Source organism: Falco punctatus, assembly GCF_963210335.1.
Source record: "Falco punctatus genome assembly, chromosome: 5".
Taxonomy (NCBI): domain Eukaryota; kingdom Metazoa; phylum Chordata; class Aves; order Falconiformes; family Falconidae; genus Falco; species Falco punctatus.
The window spans coordinates 7,324,791-7,347,478 of NC_137584.1; the positions used below are offsets into that span (position 1 = coordinate 7,324,791).

Consider the following 22,688-nt stretch of genomic DNA (forward strand, 5'->3'; position numbering starts at 1 on the left):
TATCTACAGAGGACAGTCAGAAATACAGTTCAATAAGAATACAGGAGACACTGCAATGATCAGTGTTGGGCTTTGTCAGACAAATGTACTGACCAGCAACCTGGTCATGTCACCACCTTCTTTAATCTTATTTTCCCTCTTTATTTCCCAGACTTGTTCATACTTGACCCACCTTAATTTCTCCCTTTATCAAGTTTTTATCCTTTCAATAAACATCCTGTATGTTTTGCACATTCTCACAATCCTCTCAAACACAGCATAACACGATTTGCGCAATTCCAGATCTTCTCCCTGCATCCCCATATTCTCTTCTCCCCTGCATCCCTTAAATTAGCCCCACACTTCTTTAGGCAATCACCTCTTCTGTCTGCAAGGCGTTGCAATGAGAGAGAGTTGTTAGTCTGATTTCTCCTGGTGGATTTCCCACCAGGGCCAGAGCTCAGCTTTCTTGTTTGCTGGTCTGAGGAGTTGGGTGCTTTGTTTTTGATGATCGAGTTTGGCAGGGTTCCTCTGCCTGCTACTGTTCCTTTCTTCATCGCTGGGTTTCTGTGTGCACTGTGACTAGCCTTTAGTCACAAGCTGCCTGCTTTTGGTAAGCTAAAGATCCTGTAATGTAGTAATAACTTCCCAGAACAATTAAACAGAACCAGTACAAAATACCTGCGTTTCATATATTTCTGAAGTAGTAAAATTCTGCAAAATTACATACTATTAATTCAGTTTAAAATAATGCTTCCCACTGCCCCAAGTCTTACAGCTGTGTAATTCTTGTAACTGCTTCTGTGTTCTTTTCAGTAAAGGAAGCTACCTTCAGATTACACTAGAGCCTAACACTTGTTCTAAACGCGTGCGCTCTTGTCACAGGCTCTTCAGTCTGGTTCCTTGAAGAATGAAAGATCAGAGTCAATGACTACTAAACCAATGTTACACAAGAATATCAGAAGTCCAGCACCTTTACATAAAAAGAAATCTTCATATGGTCCACATGGAGTGGTTAGAAGTTCTGGGTATGGGAGACTCACTTCACTCTCAAAACAGTCTTCTCCAGTTAATGAAAAGAAATCACCAAAAGAAACTTTCAAAAAGACGAGCATGAAAGCCAAAAGTCCTGCAGACAGAGCAAGATCTAAAGGTAATTCTGTTGCAAGAAGTATTGAGTTTTAAGAGCCAGAGAGCTTTGCTGTTCATTCTTCACATTAAAAAAAAACAAAAACAAAACCCAAAATCTTGGAGAAAAAATCTAAACCCCAACACAACTAAGTACTGAATTTTTTTCAATATCAGCACAAAGTTGCTGGAAGAGACTTTTAAATAAAGCTTTGCACTGTTGTTTTGTTTCATTTCTACTCCCGTATACCACCACTATGTTTGACACTTACCTATTGTTCACCAGCAGGACCAAAATAATAGAAGAAGCTGGTGTTCAAAGTATCTACAAATTACATTTTCCATTACAGTAAATGCAAGGATTTGCTGACACACTAACTTCTGTGTGTGTGATGCCGAATTTCTAGTCTCAGCTGCTTTTTTTTATCTTTCCTAGACTACAAAGAAAGCACTAAAAAGAAAATCTTATTTTCTGTTCATGTCTCTTGTAATGCTAAGGAAGGGAGAATAATAGCATTGCAGTCCTGTGGAAGCTGAGTTGCAAGTAAAGGACTGAACGTACTTATTTTGGGGTGAAGCCTTGAAGAGTTTCATGAGATAGTTCAGCATCTTTCCAGATGTTTGCTGTCTCTCAGGGAAGCAAAAATAACTACAGATGCCCAGGTTTTAGCACACTTCTAGCATGTAATGCTTTAAAAAAACATACAAGTAGTGTTGGGAAAAGCAATTTAGGATTATGTTGCCCGTCTTGGGGAGATGCTTTAGTGGCAGCTGTCAGACTAAGGGAGCTCAGTTCGTCAGCGTGTTGCTGTGGCACTCCCTGGAGAAGAGGAGGGTGTACAGCCAGATGGAGGTGAAGTGAATGAGAGTCCGGAGAGTCCACTAGCCTCATTCAAACATGTTCTTCCTTCTCTAGCTGTAACCATTCTCCATAGCAATTTCAGATGACTTCAGAAGTTAATCTCACCAGGATGCATCCTGCAGGGACCTCTAGCTACAAAGAGAATGGCATTGAATCAAGCAATGCCCTAGTCGTCAGTGCTAAGGGAGTATCTTTGTGGGGGGATAGTTTTGAGAAATGTAAAAAGTATTAAATTCAGAAAATTTTCATTGCCTGCTTGATTTCCGGTATAACATTCTGAAGCAGGAGCTCTCAGCTTAAACTGCTGTAGGCAGAAGGGAAATGTCAGTTGTAGTTACTATCTGTTTTCCAGAAGACTAAGATGTGAATAGTTCCATGTATGTTAGTTACGCTCGAGGGGGAACTTCCCTGATTTTTAGTTTCCAGTCATGTTGCTATTTGATGCAATAAATAAATAAATGTGTGTCTTTGTGCTGTCTGTACTCCAAAGTCCATCTTGAAAATTGTGGTGGCTTGGCTTCACCATAGCTTGAAATACATTGTAGTTCTGTATACTTGGGTAACCGGTCACAACTCAAGTAGAGACCTGAGGTTAACCTTATTTCATGAAGGGTTTATTATCCACCTACTTGTTTCAGTTGTTCCCTTGGGTTTTGTTTTATTTTGTCATCAGTTCCTTACTTAAAAAAATAAATTTTCTTTAATGTTTCATTGCTCTTAACTTTTTGTATTTAATTCAAAATTCAGGTTGTAGAATACTTAAATTTATCTGCCTAAGAGGTAAATCACGTGAATTAGTTTATTTTTTTTAAAGGACATTAAATTCTGAATTTAATTTTGTTCTATTTTACTTTCTGCCTAAACGAAGTAGCCTTATTTGCTACTAGGATAATAAGATCTGCAACAAATGAACCCACTTTGGAGGGAAGTGTTAACAGAGTTACGTCTGGCCACTCAGTTGTTAATAATCTTGGACACCAGGCTGTGGACTATGGCAGACAATATCAGCATGTAAGTAATAATCACTGATGCTCCTAATTATAGTATGTACAACTTGGTTTGCAAGCTTATTTTGACAAGCTTTTTAATAATTTTATTATTAAAATTAATTAAAATCACAAGATTGGCAAATGCTGAAACATTGAATAGACTTTCCTTTACTGAAATACTAGGTTTTGCTCTTAAAATACACAGGTATAGTTATATTGCTTTTCAGTTGCGTGGGTGGTTCTGTATACTTTAAAGTTGGAATGCTTATTGATTTCTGAAAATTACTACTTTGTGATAGAAGAGGGGAAAATCTAGAATAAAATTATTCTGTTATGAATGTTTAGTACTACTACTGGTTGGGATTTATTTTTTTCTATTTGTATTCCATTATATATTTAATAGTATTTTCTGATTTCTCCAATATGACTGAATTTGCAGTACTATGATGGATTTCCCTTCTTCCTTATCAACTGTATAAAAAATTTATTCATTCAACACCTAAATTACTACTACTTTTCAAAAAGTAAGAAGCATAATAGAATAATTCTGGTGGCTGTTATATGAGAGGTGTTTGTTTCTTGTTGTTTTGGGGCTTTTTTTCCTCCCACATATTTCAGAAATGAGAAAGTAGCTCATTAAAGTAAATGCAGGATGTTTTGCTGTGAGAATGGTGGGGTTTTTTTCTTGTCAAGTGCCTTATGTGGTTGCTGAGAGCCAGACAAGCCAGTTAGAATTGATGAGTGGAATTTTTTGTAAACAGTCAGCTCAGTGTAATGTTTCCCTGAATTCTTCTCTTCACTAGGATTTGTCATTGTCTCCTATCAGAAGTTGTGATAGAGAACTGTATTTGCTGAAACGAGTACAAGTTGCAGAGGAGGACCTGAACGCAGCTCGTGATTTGATTCAACAGCTGACAAGCACAGTTTCACAAAAAGAGAAAGAAATAGAGACAAAGATGGGAGAATTGAAAACACAGCATGAAAAAGAGCTTTCTCGGCTGGGTCAGGAAAACTATGTTCTTCAGAGTAAGGTACTTTATCATCTTGTATCCCGTTACTATAGAATAGGAAAAACATTGCTTCTGAAAATTAAATTAATGCTGTTTTACATGAGTTGTTAATGAAATCCAGATCTACACACACTGCTAGTTTGTAAATGCTTGCCTGCTGTTACATTTATTGCCCATAAGCCATGATCTCTTTTTTTCTACAGAGATAAACTGTTACCCTCATTTCCATTAGTCTATTTTGAGACTTCTGCATCATTTTACAAAAATTTAACTTGCTCTTATGTTAAAAAAAAAAGCATAAGAGATTAACAGATACCACTTGTTAGAGATAATTACTTAGCTGTTGAGATATTGCTTATTTTTTTGATGCATTGAAAAATGTTGTGTTTTGTCTGTATGGCATATTTCCAGGGTTACTCCACTACCCCCTCCTGTCTAGATACATAAGAACAGAACAGGGAGGGTAAAACTCTCTTAACTTTTCCCAAACTTTTTTATACTTTGTTCCCATTTTGTGATGCTTCTGTAAAACTCCAATAACAAGATTGGCTCATTGGTCTGCTTTCATATCATAATGAAAATGTTGATCTATTTATATTGTAAAAGTGTAGTGTTGTAGAGAATTCCATGTTGCTAACAAAACTTTCTTATTAGTTGTGTGTCTTTTTTTCTTTCTGAAAGTTAAGAAGTATGGAAGAACTGACTCAAGAGAAGAGATGGACCCATCATACAGCAATAGCTCCTGTCACCGAAGAAAAATTGGCACAAATACAAAAAGAAATTGAAGATCAAGAAGTCATTATTCAAGGTTATCAACAGGTATACCACGCAGCATATTGAGCTGTGTTCTAGCCAGTTTCAGAAACAAAATTTTTTAATGGTTTCTGCTTTTCTGTTGAAAACTGCTTTCTTGCTATCTAAAAAGTGGATGAAATTTAGATGTGAAGGGCAAACATGTATTGCACATTTTAAAAGTACTTCACACATCTAGTTTGGGTTTTTTGTCCATGATTCCTTGTAACTGTTCTAAATTGTCTGACAGTGACTTGTCAGTTGAGAACTGGGAAAATACTTTATGGCCAATAAAGAACCACAGACTTTTTGCCCCAAATGCAAAAGAAAACTAGTATTTTTAAGCATTTTTAGAAATCTGGAGGGTTCTATCTTGCAGATGTTTTTCACAGGATCTGAGCAGCTGAGTTCAAGGAAACCTTATTAGTGTGCCTGATTTTTATTACTTAGTCAAACGTAGAAACAGATAATGCAAGCTCAATAATCCTTTTGAATGCTTGCAGCTATAAAACCAAATGGGTTAGTTTAGCCAGCTTCCAGCTGGTGCTCAGTGGCCTTTCTTGGTATGGGCGCACTGTCTTGCCGGAATGGCTGTGAGCATCTGATTAGTGATGATTTGTGTCCACAGTATTGGAGCATGGGCAGGCTGAGCTCTGATCTGTCGGCACCCATCCACATATGCAGTTTTAGAATATAGTTGGGGTAGCTTTGCAGAGGAACTGGCCTAGGCTTTCCAGAGTGAGCAGGCACTTGGGCAAGATTGTAGAAGTCACTGTAAACTACTCTAGCATAAAGATAATGAAAGTATATATCTGTTTTAGAACCTTAGTAATAAAACATCTAATGTTTTCTTCCACTGTTGCAGTATGCAAACTATGCAAGGCATAGACAATTGTTTTTGAACTGGACAAAACAGAAATTTATGAACATGCTTTAACTTTGTGTGTCTCAACTTAGGAAAATGAGAGGTTGTACAAACAAATGAAAGAGCTACAAATCCAAAACAAAAAAAATGAGGAACGGATGTTTAAGGAAAATCAGTGTTTAATGTCTGAATTAGTAGCCCTAAGGTAGGCTCATTTAAACATCTGACCTAAAATCTCTGGAATTTTCAGCTGTGTTTATTATTTTATTTGTGAAGAATCACTGCAGAGTCTTATCAGGTGCATGTTTTCCAGTGCTTCTCGGGTTTGTGGTTTTGTTTTTTCTTTTGAGAATTGATTTTTTTGGTGGAAACTTAATTTAGTCTTCTTGCTGATGTTGCAGACCTGTGGGAAGACTGGAGCCTTCCATTTGGGGAATATTCCAATGCTAAAATTCAAATATTTGTATTCATATCAGAATGCGATGTATACTACATTGTATACTACGCTTGTTCTGGTATTACGGCTCTGCTCATGGGTCAGAATGTTTTGATACTGTTGTAAGATACACAGTGGATCAGGAGCCACAAGAGATCCTGGTAGTGGTGGAACCATTAGATTCACTGCAGTGTATGTATCCTTCGCTACTAATGAGGAAAAAACCTAGCAATTGCATGTACTCCTATTTTACAAATCTTTGCTTGGGAGAGACCTGTACATGAGTTCCACTGATGCAAAGTAGGTTTTGTTTCGCTCCCTTGTGTAGTCCCAACAAACAAGTTTGTGCAAGGTGAGAAGATTTTGCCTTACAGGTGGAATTTTTTGGGTAAAGATGTACTGCATAGTTGCTTCTTCCTTTATTTTGAGACTGCACGGATTGACTTCATGGTACTGGGTGGGGGCTTGTTTTTTAGTATGCCAGGTCACCACATTGCATAACTGGTTTTGCTGTTGTCATTTAGAGAAAAGATAGAGAAGATTAATACCCAATCACAAATCGTGCAGGATTCTGAACCAGCCAGAAATCAGAGTTTCACAGAATTGATTTCAGAGCTTCGAGCAGCACAGGTAGGTATATACCAACCTTTTTTCATGTGTTCTTACAAAAAACACATAACCATCCATATTGTAGACTAATAATGTAAATCTAGTGGATCATGCTTATTTGCCACACTTTCATATCACAAATGTCTCATCAAATGAACTTTCAGAAGTAATCCCCTGAGACATGTGTTGAAAGAAGTGCAACATTGCCCTGTTTACTGGCAATTCTGAAATGTCTTGTGAGAGCTTGCAGGAAGTAGTGATACCTCTATAACTTTCCTGCATAAGACAAATCCAGAAGGATGTTTATCCCTGCTCTTACAGAGTAAGTTCTAGAAAAGAATGCCAGAGTGAGAAGAATCTTCTTGTTGACTCATGTAACTTTTTTTGTGTTCCTGCAAATGCTTGTGGTTTTGAGGGTGGATGTTTAGTAAGCTTGATGTTAAAATTAAAGGTTTTCAGGTACTTCCATTGCTCTGCTTACTGCAAGTAGGTTGACCGTTCTGGTACATACTTCCTCTGATAGCTAGACCAGAAATTAAAAGATGCTTCTTCTGGTTTAGTTTTTGTGGTGGTGGTGGTGGTGTGTGTGTGTGTGTTTTTTTAAAAAAAAGACAACAACTGGTTAGGTAGGTTATAAGGAAGATCTGGATCCAGGGAGCTTCAGGACCAGCGGAGGTGTTCCTGGTATTCCTGGTCTGATAGTGCTGACTTAGAGCTCGTAAGACTCCAGGGCCATCCCTAGCTGCAGCCTCATAGGTGCTGTTGCTACACTTCCCAGCCCTTGGGACCAGCCAAGTAATGAGACTGGACACAAGATCCAAAGATGGAGAGGGACACACACACCACACTAACATGGTCAGGCACACAGCACGGAGAGTAGCGCCTTTGCTCGCACCGCAGAAATGCAAGCAATACTGTTGGAAACACAAGAAGCTTCTATGGCCTGATGCTGTTCAGCAGATCAGGACAGGAGTTTGCTAGCAGTAACACACATCTGTGTGCATGCTGGCCCTAGGTACTTGGCCTGTTTACTGGCTGGCCCCAAAATCTCGGTCCCCCAGTTGTGCTTCCTGTTGTGTCCCTAGGACAAGGGCCTCCATCTCCAGAGGTGGCACTGGCACTGAGACCTTTCATCCTGCTTAGACTTGAAGTGTGCTACTGATGATATATAAACAAACAAAACAGAGAGTGCATGCAGAAAATGGTGAGAAATAGAATTTAGTAAGATGAACTGTTGGACAATATATCTGTCCATTTAAGCTACAGTCTTGAGTCTTAGAAATAAGTAAAGCTATTTTCTTTATTGACCCTTTCAAAAGGCAGATGTTTTCTACTTCGAAGACAGTTATGTAAGACTTACTAAAAAAAATAATTTTCTAATGTTAAGCTAAGTTTTCCCATGCTGTGCTATAGCAAGGCCTGGAAATAATAGCAACATTAGGAAACCTCATTGCTGGTGTGGTCTGACGCAACTGTTGTGATTTAATCATTTCATGGTGAAAGAGCCTATTCATTTTTTTGCATGACTATGTCTGTTTAGTTTTACTAAACAGTTTAGTTGTAGTTGTCTTACTGTTTTCTCTAAAACTCAGAAGGAAGAAACTAAATTACAAGAAGAGATAAGACTTCTCAAACAAGATAAGCAAGCTCTTGAGGTAGACTTGGGACAAGCAAAGGAGGAGAGAGATCTAGCAAAAGTCCAGATTGCATCCACATTAGGTAAAGCACCTTCATTTTGTTGAATAATTTTGCCTACTCTCTGCTTCACTAAATAAATAACTAAAACTTGTTTCTTTTTAGAGTATTACTTAAGTCAAATGCATCTAGACCATTTCCAAACATTGTCTAAACCTCTCATAAAAGCGTACAGTGAAGGACATGCTGCAGTACCTTTGGCACTCTGTTAGAAAGACTTTTCTTGTACCTAGCCAAACTCACTGTTACCTGTTAAGTTTGATTTCTTGCCCGTCTTCCACTGGACATGGAAAACAGATGCTTCCATTTATATGGCAACTCTGTTCATAAGAAGAGTTTCACTATGTTGCATTTTGGTCTCCTATTTAGATCTTGCCCATTTTTTACCTATAACTTATGCCTTGTGACTTTTTTCAACATTCTTATCAGAACTCTTTCCAGTTTCACTTCAGCTTTCTTAATGAGAAAGGGCCAGAAACTGGACTCTCAACTTCCAGCATGTCTCTTCTCAAAATGCCCTATCCCTCAATGACAGGAGTATGATCAATCTATATCTAAGCATGTATTTTGTATTGTAATCCATGTTGTTGAAAATTTGTTTACTAGAATTGTGATCAAGAATAGATCCCCCTGGGATTCTGTTTTAAATATGTTCTGTGGTAAACTGTAAATCATTGAGTACTTCCATGTATGAGAGAAGAAAGTTTGTTTTTTCAAATACTCTTGCATTTGAAGTCCTAATTAGGGTCTAGTTTTAAAACTTTACTGCGGTAACAGGATTGTGAAAAGAGTAAATGTATGAAATGCGCTGAGGATAGTGTTGGCTAATTCTTCAATATGTAATTACTAATAATACTAAGGATGTTAAATTTTTGTAGGTGAGAAGTCTTATGAATTTAAAGTTATGGAAGAATCGTACAAACAGGAGATTACTCATTTAAAAAGAAGACTTCAGTGGTATGCAGAAAATCAAGATCTTCTAGATAAAGATGCAGCTCGTCTTAAAGATGCAAGAGAAGAAATTGAGAGACTAAAACTAGAGGTGATAATATCTAGCTTTATCTTTAGAAGTCGGAACTTTAAAATTATTTCTTAGTGATGAGTATAATGTAATCCTTTTCATAATAATGCCATTTTTTTCAAGAAAAAACATGTAAATCTTCATAACCTTTGAATCAAATGTGGATTCTACAAAATTGATATTACTACTTACGCAGTGAGAGTTGCAAGTGCAGAATGCTTAAAACCTGGTTTTGCTTCTACTGGACATCTTGACAATGCTTCCGGAAACAAAAGTAATGTGTTTCCTTAAAACCTGAAAAGTTATTGACTAAGAAAAGGAAGTAAATTGTCACATTCAACAACTTGGAACAGCCCTCTTGTCATTCTCTTTTCCTTTTTACTCCATGGTATCATAGGCAACACTTACTTACTCTCTTAAGTACCATTTCCAATACAAATTATCTGGTTGCTGTAGTAAGGAAGAAAAAGCCAAAACACTCAAATTATAAAGCAAGCAAAACTAATACATGAATTGGAAATAGTCCTGAGATTTGCACTGCCTACTTATCAGATTTGATTTAGGATTCATAGAAATAAAGAATTTTACCAATGATAAAATATAACTGATCTTGGAATTTTTTCATGGCATTTTATTAGAGAGCTCACAGATTAAAGGGGTGCTTCTGAACAGCAGCAAGGCAAGGAAGTCCCTTAAATGCCACCATATCCAACTTTGATCAACATACCATTGCTGTGAAAGAAAATATTTTTATTTGCGTTTTCTTCAGGATGGATTGGTGTTTAAAAACAATGATCAGATTAGTCAAACTATGCTGGTGTAAAAACATTACTTATGCTAACATTGCCAATATGAGCAAGAAATCAAGATAGCAATACTTCCGACTATAAAAGGTGTAATAACCCTGTACAGTGATAATAGTGGCTGATAAAGGTAGGAAATTCAATTTTAGATTAAAACTTTGAGTCTTTGTGACCAGGCTTTACGGGAGTGCAGGAGCATTAGCTATACAGTTCCTTCCCCTGATCCTGGGAGTTAGCATTTATTTAGGCACAACACAACATTGCTTTTTGGCTGTTTCTATTTCCCATCACAGACTATTTCCTTAACTCACCCTGAATTCATGTAATGTGCTGTAGGACATTATATTACAGCTTATTAACCAAGCCTGTATACTGGAAGTATGGAGAAAGAGGCAGATTTACTGGTCTGAAGACAAGAATGTGCCAGAGCTGAAGTTCTCTTCTCAATTTCCATAGCTAGTTTCAGCTCCTTTGTTCTTAAGTGGCTTATAGAAGCTGTAACTTAGTTTAAGAACCTGGAGAATCAGTTAGTACAGAAGTTACCATTACCAGTTTTTAAGTTGCAGAATAATTCCACTATATTGTGTGTGTTTGAAATATTTCTGTACTACAGGACAGTATCTGTGAATATGTTTCAACTTATTTTCTCATAAATTGGATAGGTTGAGAAGCTCAGAGCTGAAGCTGGAGATCAGTGTGTGCAACAGAAGAAACGTTTGCGAGACAGAGCAGCAGATGCTAAAAGAATTCAGGATCTTGAGCGACAAGTATGCAATAATAGAACTGTGTTTCGTTTAACCTTTATTTCAGATAAGGTCTCTTAAAATACTTACCAGCCCTTTCATAAAGATAAAGCATTAATTGAAGCACTATGATAAAGTAACTTTCGCTATGGAATACTCTTAACACAAAAAGATGCAATTACTAACTTCCAAAGAGCTCTTCTGCTACTATGTTCTAACAAGATATTTCTGATACGCCTTTTAAAATCCCTTAACATTAAAATAGTGTTTAGAGTTGCTTGGAAAGAGGTGAGAGGGCAAAGGCACACACAAGCTTGCTGTTTTATCTTCTAAGGCTGTTTCTGTCTGTTTCAGTAGCCCCTTAACGTTATGATCAGTTTCAACCAAGTTGATTCAAGGTTAGGGGTTTATGTTTTACTGGTTTCCTAAAAGAATCATGAAAACTGGGGAGTAGAGACCTTGAAATCTGTTTCTACTGAGGAAAACTCAGATGGAAGTGGGCCTTTCTGCATTTTAGGAGATGGCATCTGCATTTACTAGGGATGTGGGACAAAAGGAAAGAGCCTCTGCAATATTCTGATGTGAAGAATATGTTATCCATAGATAAGAGAGGCTTGTTATTAGCCTTGCATGCAAGGTGCTAGTTTTATTTTATTGCAGACTCCAAAATAAAAAGCATATAGTCTGTTATTGGGAGAATAATTTCAATACTGTTATGAAATATCTCCCTACCAGTTGGAAAAGTAGAACGTGAATGTAAGTCCAGGAAAAAGGCAGATTACTTTGACAGCATTAAGAGGTGTACAGCTGAAGTGCTAAGAAAATAAATAAAAGGTCCGTTTGATGTAAGACAGTCTGAAGACCAGAGCAATATTTTAAGATGATGTAGTAGTCAATCAGTAGTAAAAGTAAACAGTTAAAAAAGAAATTCTTAACATATGCATCTCTAGATTTCATTCTTTACCCAGCTTAAGTGGATTACTTTTGCTAACATTTTGTCACTTATTTCTGTTCGCTTTTCATTAGTACTTTATTCTTTTTGACTTCTGACTGAATTTTCTTTTTGATAGATCAAAGAAATGGAAGGAATTCTAAAAAGAAGATATCCAAATTCTTTGCCCGCTTTGATTTATGCTGCTGCTGCTGCTGAGAAAACTACTGATCTTTCAGCTAAAACAAACACGGTTGATTTTTTGGAGAGAAGAATAAAAAAGTTAGAAACAGAACTTGAAGGTAAAGATGATGAAGCTAAAAAAAGTCTCCGTGCCATGGAACAACAATTTCAAAAGATAAAGGTAAAAGTTGGCGGCTTGTTGAGTAGTCTTCTCTGCAAGTAACAGCCACAAGGTTGCTGAGGTCTAACACAAAGTAGTGGTGAAAACTAATGGCAAAGACCGCATTCAAGGGAAAAAAATACTCAAAGAATTTATAACCAAAACTTCAATAGCTTCAGGACCCAAGATAAAAGGAGGATTAAAATTGTTACAGTAGTATTGAAACTGGGAGGGCAAATTCTTGAGGCATAATAATTTAATTCTTACAATTAAGATAAGTGGGTTTCATCCTGTGGGTCAGAGGCTACTCTAAGGCTACTTACCTGATTCCTTGCTGTACCCAAGGCTGTGGCTGCAGAGGTCTGCTGACTGAGCGTTTCTGCAGAGAATGTCTGGGAACACTAAACATTCTATCCCAAAATTACGTGATAGTGAGTGTGAAGACTTTCGTTAGGAAGCACGGAAGTCTGGCATTTTATTTCAAGGAAGAGGTGAACTGCACAAGTGCTTTATGATCAGGAAAGGAAAGCTTTGGCCAGTTGTTCCTCCTTTTCTCCATGTGAATAACTCATTGTGCTTTCCTCAGAGGCTACCCAGGCTATTAAGAAGAGTTAGGTTTTCCTTAGCTTATTAGGAAGAAAGAATCTGTGTCTCTCTGAATTCATACTTATATAAATAAAGATCTACCCTGTTAAAGAATTTGTTTAAAAATGTGAAGTACAGTTTTGAGCATGTGACATTAATGTTTGAAAACTTACACATGACAAATACATAATGACAGATTTTTAAAAAATTAAATACTGCTTGCTATACTTAAATAAGATGTTACTTTGTCTGAGTTGGTAACACCTGAAGAGAATTCAATTATATAAAAGTGAAAGTTTCTTGTCAATTTAATTTTCTTTCCTATAGTTACTGTATTTATTGTGAGTAGAGGATTACTTTGTAGTAAATGTTTTGAGTAATTCTGTTTTGCATCAGACTTAAGTTTGCTTCACGTATTTATTTTTTTTTAGTCGTTAATTTCAGAACTGATTGTCGGTAATACTGATGCATATCCTGTCTTGTGAAATCTTGCTTCAGATGTGCAGTAACTTTAAATAATAATAGAAAGAGCTAATAATAAAAGTACACTTGAGGAAACTGCTTTTTCTTCCCCTCCTCCCACTCCTCTCCCTTAGATACAATATGAGCAAAGACTTGTAGAGCTTGAGCAGCTACTTGCCTACAAATTTATGAGTGAATCACCAAAACTGAATGGTGATAAAGCCAGTTCTACAGAACTTGAACAGGAGCTTCTGAATCTAAAGACGACCCATCAGATCACCGTTAAAAACCTCCAGGCAGAAATTGAAAACCTTAAAAGTCAAAATTCCCAATTACAACTCAGAAGTAAGAAGGATTATAAAGACTTGGAGTCTACAGGCTCACAAATGAAACAAGGTAACACAAAAGACAGACTGCTAAAACTAAATGAAGAACTGGTCGCCAAAAATAGAGAAATAGAAGACCTTACAAAAACTGTGGAGACTCTTCAAAAAGAAAGGATGGTGATGTTGTCGGATAATAATTTAAGAAATAAAACCAATAATAAGGGAAACTCTACAGACATCTTGAAAAAGAATACCTCAGTAACAGATAAAAGGATTTCCAGCAACAGTGAACCCTTCCTAAGCATTTTCAACGATGACAAAATATACCAACCACACACCTTTTCTGATCCTAATCTCTCAGAAGTTCTGCAAGAAAATGCACAGCTGAAAGAGGAGCTAGAAAGATTATCGCTAGAAATGAACCAGCAGAGGGTGAAGTCTCAGGCAACACTGGCTTATTCTGAAAATAACATACGAAGGTAAATTCTCAATGTGTTCCTCCAAAAAACCTTGTTAAAATGTTGGCTGATACAGGATTGAAGTGACATATTAACATGTCGCCCATGTATGAAGCTAGGTTATGCTTGGCCAATGTCCTCCATAAATTTTTATTGTATAGCGTTAATATTTGGTACACATAAACTGGGGTATGCATTCAGTGGGATTTACTTGACCAACCGTAGAAACTTTACACTTCGCCTCATTTCCCTTAGATCCCTTCACAGTCAAAGTAGAGGAAACAGGCATATTAGATTGCAACACATCCTGTTCTAAAATAGATACCTGAAACAGGACAGCTGCGTTCTGATTTAAAAGCACCTATTTTCACTCCTTAATTTTCATAAGAGGAGCCAAAAAAAGATTGTGTGAGTTTTCTGTATTCTAGCTGCCTCTAATTAAATGAGGCAAATAGCCAACATTGTAAGCTTCCCACCCTGATGTCCCTCCAGAGCAGCAGAAGTAATGGTGGTGCTATCTTGCAATATATGAAATTTCAAAGGTATGCCACCTTTAGCACTTTCGATATGTTATGTGTTCAAGTGAGAAAATTTGCCACGTTTTTGAACTGTAACTGCTTTACTAAATCTTTTTTTTTCCTTCACTCTGTTCAGGATACAGGAAGACACAGCAGAATACATTGCATCTCTGAAAGCTTCCCATCAGAGGGAACTGGAGAAGATGATTTGCCAGCATGCAAAGGAGCATTCTACTTCTAAAGTAGCTGAACTAAACAGCAGAATTTCAACACAAGAGGTAAGATACAGTAGATACACTCATTACATATAGATAATCTATTAAAGTTATTTCTTTCTATATTACTATAAACTTTAGCTTTCTTTGAAGTAGAATGTTGTTTTAAAAAAGGGCCTGTGATACAGTATTCACAGAATCACAGAATGGCTGAGTTTGGAATGGACCTGTGGAAGTCATCCTGTACAACTCTCCTGCTTAAGCAGGGTCATCTAGAGCCAGGTGCTCAGGATCAGCTCCAGATGGCTTTTGAGTATCTCCAAGAAGGGAGATTGCACAGTCTTTCTGGGCTTAGAAATCCAAACAAGTGCTTGGTCACCCTCACAGTGAAGAAGTTTTCTCTGTGGTCCGGCAGAACCTCCTCTATTTCAGTTTGCACCCTTTGCTGTTTCTTCCGTTGCTGGATACCAACTGGAAAGAGCCTGGCTCTGTTGGCTTTGAACCTTTTTCAGGTATTTGTGAACACTGATGAAAACCCCCAGAGCCGCCTTTTCTCCAGGCTAAACAGTCCCAGTGCTCTCAGCCTTTCCTCATATGAGAGGTGCTCCAGTTCCCTTCATTGTCTTAGTGACCCTTTACAGACTCTCTCGAGTAGCTCCATGCACAGTACTCCAGGTGTGGCCTCACCAGAGCTGAGTAGAGGGGAAGGAACACCTTTGTCCACCAGCTAGCAACATTCATGCAGCCCAGGATACCATTAGCCTTTTGTTCAAATGGGTGGCCAGCAGGACACCCAGGTCCTCTTCTGCAAAGCTGCTTTCTAGCTGGGTGGCCCCAGCATATACTGGTGTCTGAGGTTGTTCCTCTCCAGGAGCGGGAGTTTGCACTTCCCTTTGTTGAAGTTCATGAGGTTCCTGTCAGCCCATTTCTCCAGTCTGTCGAGGAGCCTCTGGATGGCAGCACAGTCCTTTGGTGTATTCAGCTTCCTTCATTTTTATGTCATCAGCAAACGTGCTGAGGGTACGCTTTGCCCCATCATCCAGATCATTAATGCGGATGTTGAACAGGATTGGACCCAGAGTTGACAGTTCTACACATCACATCCCCTGAGTTACTGGCCTCCAGCTAGACGTCATCATGCCCATTGCCACCCGCTGGCCCAGCCATTTCAGTCAGTGTGAGATCCAGCTCGCTGTCCGCTTACCCAGCTCGTACTTCACCAGCTCCTCTGCGAGGGTCTTACAGGACACGGTGTTGAAAGCCTGACTGCTGAAGTCCAGCTACGCAATGCCCACTGCTCTGCCCTCATCTGCCAGGCCAGTTGTGTCATCGTAGAGGGTGGTCAGGTTGGTCACGCATGACTTCTTCCCCTTTAAGAATCCATGCTTACTGCTCCTGATCACCACCTTGTCCTTCATGGGCCTGCTAGGTTTGCAGGGTTAGTTGCTCCATCACCTTCCCAGGGACTGAAGCAAGGCTGACTACCCTGTAGTTCCCTGTGTCCTCCTTCTTGCCCGTTTTCACAGTTGCTGGCAGCACACATCATTGCATCCCGTCATGGCCGTGGGCTTGCACATGTGCAGTTTGCATAAATATTCCCTGACCAGGTCCTCTTCCCCTAAGAGTGTATCTTTCTCATTCCAGACTTGCCCCTTAGTCCCTGGGGCGCTGGATTCCCAAAGGCCAGCCTTGCTGGTAAAGACGAGTGAAGGAGGCGTTCAGTACCTCAGCCTTTCCCATGTTCTGGGTCACCAGGGCCCCTGCCCCATTCATCAGCAGGCCCACATTTTCCCTAGTCTCCTGTTTGCCACTTGGGTACTTAGAGATGCCCTTCTTGTTGCCTTTGCCAGTCTGGCCAGGTTCAGTTCTAGGTGGGGTTGGGCTCTCCTCACCACATCTCTGCATGCTCAGTGTCTCTGTATTCCTCCCAGGTGACCTGTCCTTGTTCCCACGCTCTGCATGCTCCTTTTTTGTGTTTGAGTTTTGCCAGGAGTTACTTGTTTGTCCACGCAGGCCTCCTGGTGGTTTTGCCTGACTTTCTGCTTGTTGGGATGGACGTCCCCTGAGCTTGGAGGAGGTGATCCTTGAACGTCAACCAGCCTTTTTTGGCCCCTCTTCCCCCCAGATCCCCGTCCCATGGGACTCTTTCCAGCAGGTCTTTGAAGAGGCCAAAGTCAGCTCTCCTGCAATCTGTGATCGTGCTTTTTGGCCTTCTTCCTCCTTTCAGGACCCTGAAGTCCACCGTCTCATGGTCACTGCAGCCAAGGTTGTCTTTGATGTTCACATCCCCCACAAAACCCTTCTGTGCTTGTGCATTCAAGGCCCAGCAGAGTCCCTCTCCTCACTGGCTCCTCTCTCACTTGGGTCAGGAAGCTGTTACGCTTATGCCGTCCTCTGTCGTTCCTTCAGGAGGTGGTTGAAGACCCCATGAGGACCTGGGCCTGTAATTATATTTGTGCATGAAAATTTTGGGACAAGTTTTACACGCACCGTATGAAGGTAGAAAGAGCTATTGCATTCAGATTATTTCAGAACTTTTTTTAACTGAAGAAAGTAACTTGTTTTCATACACTATATATGTACGGGTGTGCTCTTTAACAGTCCACACAGAGGGTCGTTAAACAGTGTGCATGCATACGTGTTAGAGGTATTGCTAATACATGCATCGCTTATACCTCTGGTACGACAATACTGATCGTGCTTTTGGTGTATTTTTCCTTTTTGCACAGGTTTTCACATGTTGTCATGGGTATTTATGTTAATGACCAACTATTTTTAATCTTTTTGTAGATATTAATAAAACATCTCCAAGAACAAATCGGCGAACAGCAGAGACATCAGGAAGCCCTTTTAGTTTCACAGATGCGAGAGGAACTCCTACAAAAAGAGGTACATTTGAATTTGGATTGGGTGTACCTTGCTGTAACAAAAGACTTGTCACTTTCATCCTTGTAGAGCCTCAAATAATAAGTAGTAAAATAAGTCTTAGAAACAGTATCTTGGTTGCTTCTACATCAGTTATGTTTGGGAACGCAATATATTTTTCTAATGCAAACAAGAGAACAAAACAGAACAGAAGGTGGAACTTTGACCTCTGATTCTTTTTTTTATTATTTTTATTTTTAATTGTTAGACATGTCTGACATCTGTATGAAAATTGATCAGCAGGTTAATCCAAGCATTCATAGCCTCTGAGAGTTGTGATGGGTAGTAAATAGACCGCAGGACTTCATTAAGAGGATATTTTATTATTGCTTTCAAATTCTTTGTTCAGATAAAGTCTTCCTTGTTTCATCGTTCATTGCCATGAAAGTGACTTAGGCAATTATATTCTTGGTTTTCTCCTTCAACATCTATGAAACTTAAGGTCTTCCTAAGAAGAGGTTAGTTGTAATAGCTCTTCTGAAATTCACTGGTATTTGAGAGAGGTATTTAGGTTTTCCCTAATCTTCTATTAATAGCATATAATCTAAAAATTATACTTGTTTGTGTTTTCATTTTTGGGTTAATATTGTGTAAAATTGCTGTCTGTGTTTTAGCTCAAGCTTTTTGAACCTATCGGCTATACTCATGTTGTTCTTCAAGTGCTGCCAATTTTTTTATTATTTTTTTTTTAATCACCTCCTGTTCAGGCAGAGGATATAGCTTCTCTTAGCATTGTGCCTACAATTAATTCACCATCTCCTTGATGTATGAAAATGGCTAATTTTAACTTCATTTTAATAATATACTAATTAATGTGCAAGAGTTATTAAAAAGAATTCTCCTATTCAGTAGGGGACTGAGAACTCTAGACACTTAATCTTGTTTGCTGCCCTTAATTAGAAGAAATGAGAGAAGCATCAGTATGTGTTTAGTACGTACTTAATTAATCTTAATCTCACTAAACTCGTTCAGTATTTATCTTACCCATGCAAAATTCCATGTCTGTTGTTAAATATTTATGGAAAAGTGAGGGTTTGTAAGGAGAGAAAAAAAATCTATTAAACAAGCTCTTTATTTGCAGAATAAAGGCTGAGGCTTTGGGTTCATACTATGATAGCTGCTGCTTTTCCATACAAAGCTTGCTTTGCTCCAGTGAGCCCAGTATATATAATAGTTTCTCCTGGGAAAACAGGGAAAGAGTACAACGAGACAAATGTTATTAGTTTGTTTCTTCTGTGACTGCTTTGCAGATTATTAATGACAGTGATGGTAAAGAGAATGATCACCCTATCTGATCCATACATTACAGGCTGAGTTCAAGGTGCTGGCGTTTCAGAAAATGTAATGGAGTGCCTTTGTTACAAAAATCATTGCAGAACTGTAGAGAGAAATGTCAAAGTAAAGCCTTGCTTTTCCCCTCTAGCACGATTGCTGTGCCGCTTATAAAATACATTTTAAGCATGAAGTGGTTAAATAAGTTGAGCTGAAAAAAAGAAGGTAACTAAACCTGCAAACAGAATTAGTCATGGTAGGGAAAAGCACTACTATTTGTAATAGGACTGAGTTCTCTGTCTAAAATGGTGGTACCTCAAAAAAGACAAACATTTTTTCTGAGGCTTTCTGGAAGATTGTTACTTGAATACTGACTTTGGGAATGCTGTTCATGGATGTTTTCCATTAACTATACACTTCTCTTGCATAACAACTTGCATGTAGCACACAGCTTTGTATTCAACACAGTTCTGTTGCTGGCAAAATATATGGAACCTATTTTCTCCTGGGGCTTTTTTCCCCTCGTAACATCTTTCCTGCATGAATTTTTCTTGTATTTAATTATGTACTTGAGATCACACATCAGCAGCACTTCCCTTCAGTGGGGCAACTTAGCAGCCACACAGCAGACACGACGTTTCACAGACCTTACGAAACAAGAACTTCTGAAGCTTGTCTGACAAATGTGGCTGAAACTGCCCCACAGGTTCAAATCTGCTGGAGTAATGCACAGGCAAAAATGCAGTAACATAGGCCTTGCTATTTTAGAAAACCACGTTAAAAAATGGAAATAGTAAGCCGTCTGGGAGTCGCTTCCCAGGAATCTTATGAAGACCCAATGCTTCCAGCTACCTGAATTGGCAGCAGAGAGCCAAGGATGGCTGCGTGCTTCAACAGAGTTAGAAGTTCTCAAATATACTGGGTACAGGAAGCTAAGGGTTATAAAAAAAGGATAAACATCTCAAAGCTTTCACTTTCGTTTACTTATACACATTAAGGAAGTGACCAAAGATGACTTAGGATGTTAAATGAAGAATTATCGAGTTACTTAAAATAGGCAAAGAATGAGAATAAAACAGCAGGGCTTTATAAGAAAGCTTACCTGAATTTATTGAGGATTAGGAAATCAGTTGTAAGTCACTGGTAGAGTTGGTTTGACCTGGCAGTTGTTAGACCAAGTGGGGTTTGTAATCATGTCTGACAGCAGCATGCCTTTTCTTAATTTATTCCTTAGAAATACACTGGTACATTTTAGATTCAGTCTTTATCCAGGGTGTGAGAAGGGATTGTGTAAGAACATCTAGTCATAATACTCTCAATTAATTTTTTCATATGTTTAGAATGTAAAAATTGACTGTGAATAAGCACTTCATAACTCATTATGAACAGGATTGGATTTATCACATAGGAGTAGATTTTCATATCCTCAGGCCACTTATGAATGAAAGATCATAATCAAAATCCCCGAGTCCCTATTTAAGCTTTTTTTTTTAAAGATTTCTCTTTTATGTCTTCCTTTCTGCAGCTTTTGAATGGAACAATTAAACAATGCAAATATACTTTGAAAGGAATCTGTTTTATACACTGCTTAACACAATGGTAACAATTTTCATCGATTCTCTCAAACTGTAGGTGACAAAATTGTTGGAAGAGCTGAGAGAAGCTAAGGAGAACCAGAGTCCTGAAATGAAACGTTTTTTGTGCCTAGAAAAGAAAATCAAGCATATAGAGACCAGACATGCAGAAAGAGAGCAAGAAATTCAAAAGGTACACCGGAGTCTCTCTGCATTTACTTCTCAAGAGCAGTTTATCGGTTTAACTGTAATTTTACGGTATTTGCACAGGCTGGTTTAGCTCATGCTGCAGGGGGGCAAGTACTTTGTGATAGAGCCATGGGTTTGTCTTTGGTGCCTGCTGATACAAGTGAATGTAAATGCATCCTAGCCAGCGCAGCCTTGCTGTGGCAATTAAGATTACTTGTGCATGACTCGCATATCAGGTGCGTAACTTCCTCACAACCTGATCTAAAGAGGCTTTGCTTTTGCAGAGGGTTGGACCGCATGACCTCTGGAAGTCCCTTATACCATTAAGTTATTTCATATTTCAATTACGCAGTAGAAACTAGCTGTTGAAAAAATGTTGTAATATGTGAGAGTTTGTAATGCAGAGTTTGTGAAGCTTGATATACTCTCCAACTAAACTGTAATTTTATTTTCTAGTCCTAGAAATGCCATTCAGAAAAACTGCATTAAAAGTGTAGAAACATCCTGTAGCAGTCTACCACATACTGGTTTTAATACCCCAAACAATAAGAACAAAAAAAAAAGGCTTTATCCTCCACAGACTAAAAAGCTGGATTTCAAAGGATCTTTGTGATACAGGTTCTTAGATCTGACATTTGTATCCCTTGAATAGGAAAAACAATTTTGCATTGATCCTCCCCCCATCTTATGTCATGGCCTCCATCCTGATTTTTCATTTACTGGGGAGGCTGCTATCATCTGGAAAGTTTTCTAGTTCGTATAGATATTTTTTTTTTCCTTAAAACTTCTATCACTTAAATATATGACTGTCTTTTGTTAGTGTTTTAACTTTGACTTCATATATTTAAGTAAAACCTAAGAAGGGCAGTTGGACTAGAAGATCATCAGCCTGTAGAAGTTCTTAGTTTGTGGAGTGAGTTCTACAGGTCTGAAGCCAGATCTCAAGGAATACACTTTCTATGTACAGAATTGTTTACGGTAGAAGGTTTTATTCTCATGTATTTCTACATCAAGCATTTTAATTTTCTTTCCAAAGAGCGGTGCATAAATCACTGGATTAAGAACAAACCCAGCTGCCCCTGATGATGTGACTTTGTTCACATTCTGTCCTGTTGAAGGCAACTGTAATACAGTTATTTTTTTATACTATTCATTTGCTTCTCTATGTGAGAATTTCTTTACAATTTCTGCAAAGTGCTTGCTGCTGCCTAGTCTGTGATCTATCTCCACTAATCCATTACCTGACACAGTATTTACTAAGATGTTTTGTAATGTATGTTTAAAAAAAAATAGAAGTAATAATGTACACAATAATTACTACTAAGTGATTTCATCTTTCCTGGGGCTACTAGCCTTGTTACGTATTAAACTTTGGGTTTCGTTTGTCCTAGTTTTGTACCTTTAATGATCTGCAGTGGGGCACCAGACAGTTCCCCAAATAAATGATAATGAAATGAACAACGTAGAAAAACTAATTGCTGAACAAGGAAATGGCACATTATCCTTCGTATCAAACTACAAATATAATAATTATGGCCTTTAAGCAATAGAGATTTTTCTTAAAGAATCTCTTACAATTAATAGTGTTGTGGAGATTCTGATACCTTGTGATGCTTTTTATTTTGGGTAGTTTAATAGGATTAAGCCATGGATTCATGTCAAAATGAATTCAAACTTCTATCTGCAGCAGCTTCAGACCTTTGTGACTCAAAGTTATTTTCCAATAATTCATAGAACTTGTGGTTTTTAAAAAAGTACAGCAGTAGCCCAAAACATGTCATTTAGATTTGGTTTGTTTCTCTTGCAGAGCATTCTTTTGAATTGCCGTTTAAATGTGTTAATTAAAAGGTTCATTTTGATTACAGATGGGTTTATGTTATGCTCAGCTTTGTCTTAAGTATTCAAGCTTTTAAATTGCTGCTTTGGAGAGGACAAGTTAAATTCTCCTGAGGATCATT

The 22,688-nt window shown here is 38.2% G+C and overlaps 1 protein-coding gene across 9 annotated transcripts in view; it reads left to right on the top strand.

Annotated features, from left to right (window-relative positions):
• The window catches only part of CEP162 (centrosomal protein 162), a 46,979-nt gene that overhangs the window by 23,410 nt on the left and 881 nt on the right, over positions 1 to 22,688 (top strand). For 8 of the 9 annotated variants that reach the window (XM_080389448.1, XM_080389450.1, XM_080389451.1 and 5 more), the window contains 14 exons: positions 865 to 1,132; positions 2,838 to 2,980; positions 3,762 to 3,989; positions 4,650 to 4,787; positions 5,718 to 5,830; positions 6,586 to 6,691; positions 8,263 to 8,389; positions 9,244 to 9,407; positions 10,852 to 10,956; positions 12,003 to 12,227; positions 13,388 to 14,058; positions 14,692 to 14,833; positions 17,561 to 17,659; positions 20,600 to 20,734. In XM_080389448.1, coding sequence (XP_080245574.1) covers positions 865 to 1,132; positions 2,838 to 2,980; positions 3,762 to 3,989; positions 4,650 to 4,787; positions 5,718 to 5,830; positions 6,586 to 6,691; positions 8,263 to 8,389; positions 9,244 to 9,407; positions 10,852 to 10,956; positions 12,003 to 12,227; positions 13,388 to 14,058; positions 14,692 to 14,833; positions 17,561 to 17,659; positions 20,600 to 20,734 — 2,664 coding nt within the window. The remainder of the gene's footprint in view (positions 1 to 864; positions 1,133 to 2,837; positions 2,981 to 3,761; positions 3,990 to 4,649; positions 4,788 to 5,717; positions 5,831 to 6,585; positions 6,692 to 8,262; positions 8,390 to 9,243; positions 9,408 to 10,851; positions 10,957 to 12,002; positions 12,228 to 13,387; positions 14,059 to 14,691; positions 14,834 to 17,560; positions 17,660 to 20,599; positions 20,735 to 22,688) is intronic. The other variant, XM_080389449.1, reaches the window with a different exon arrangement.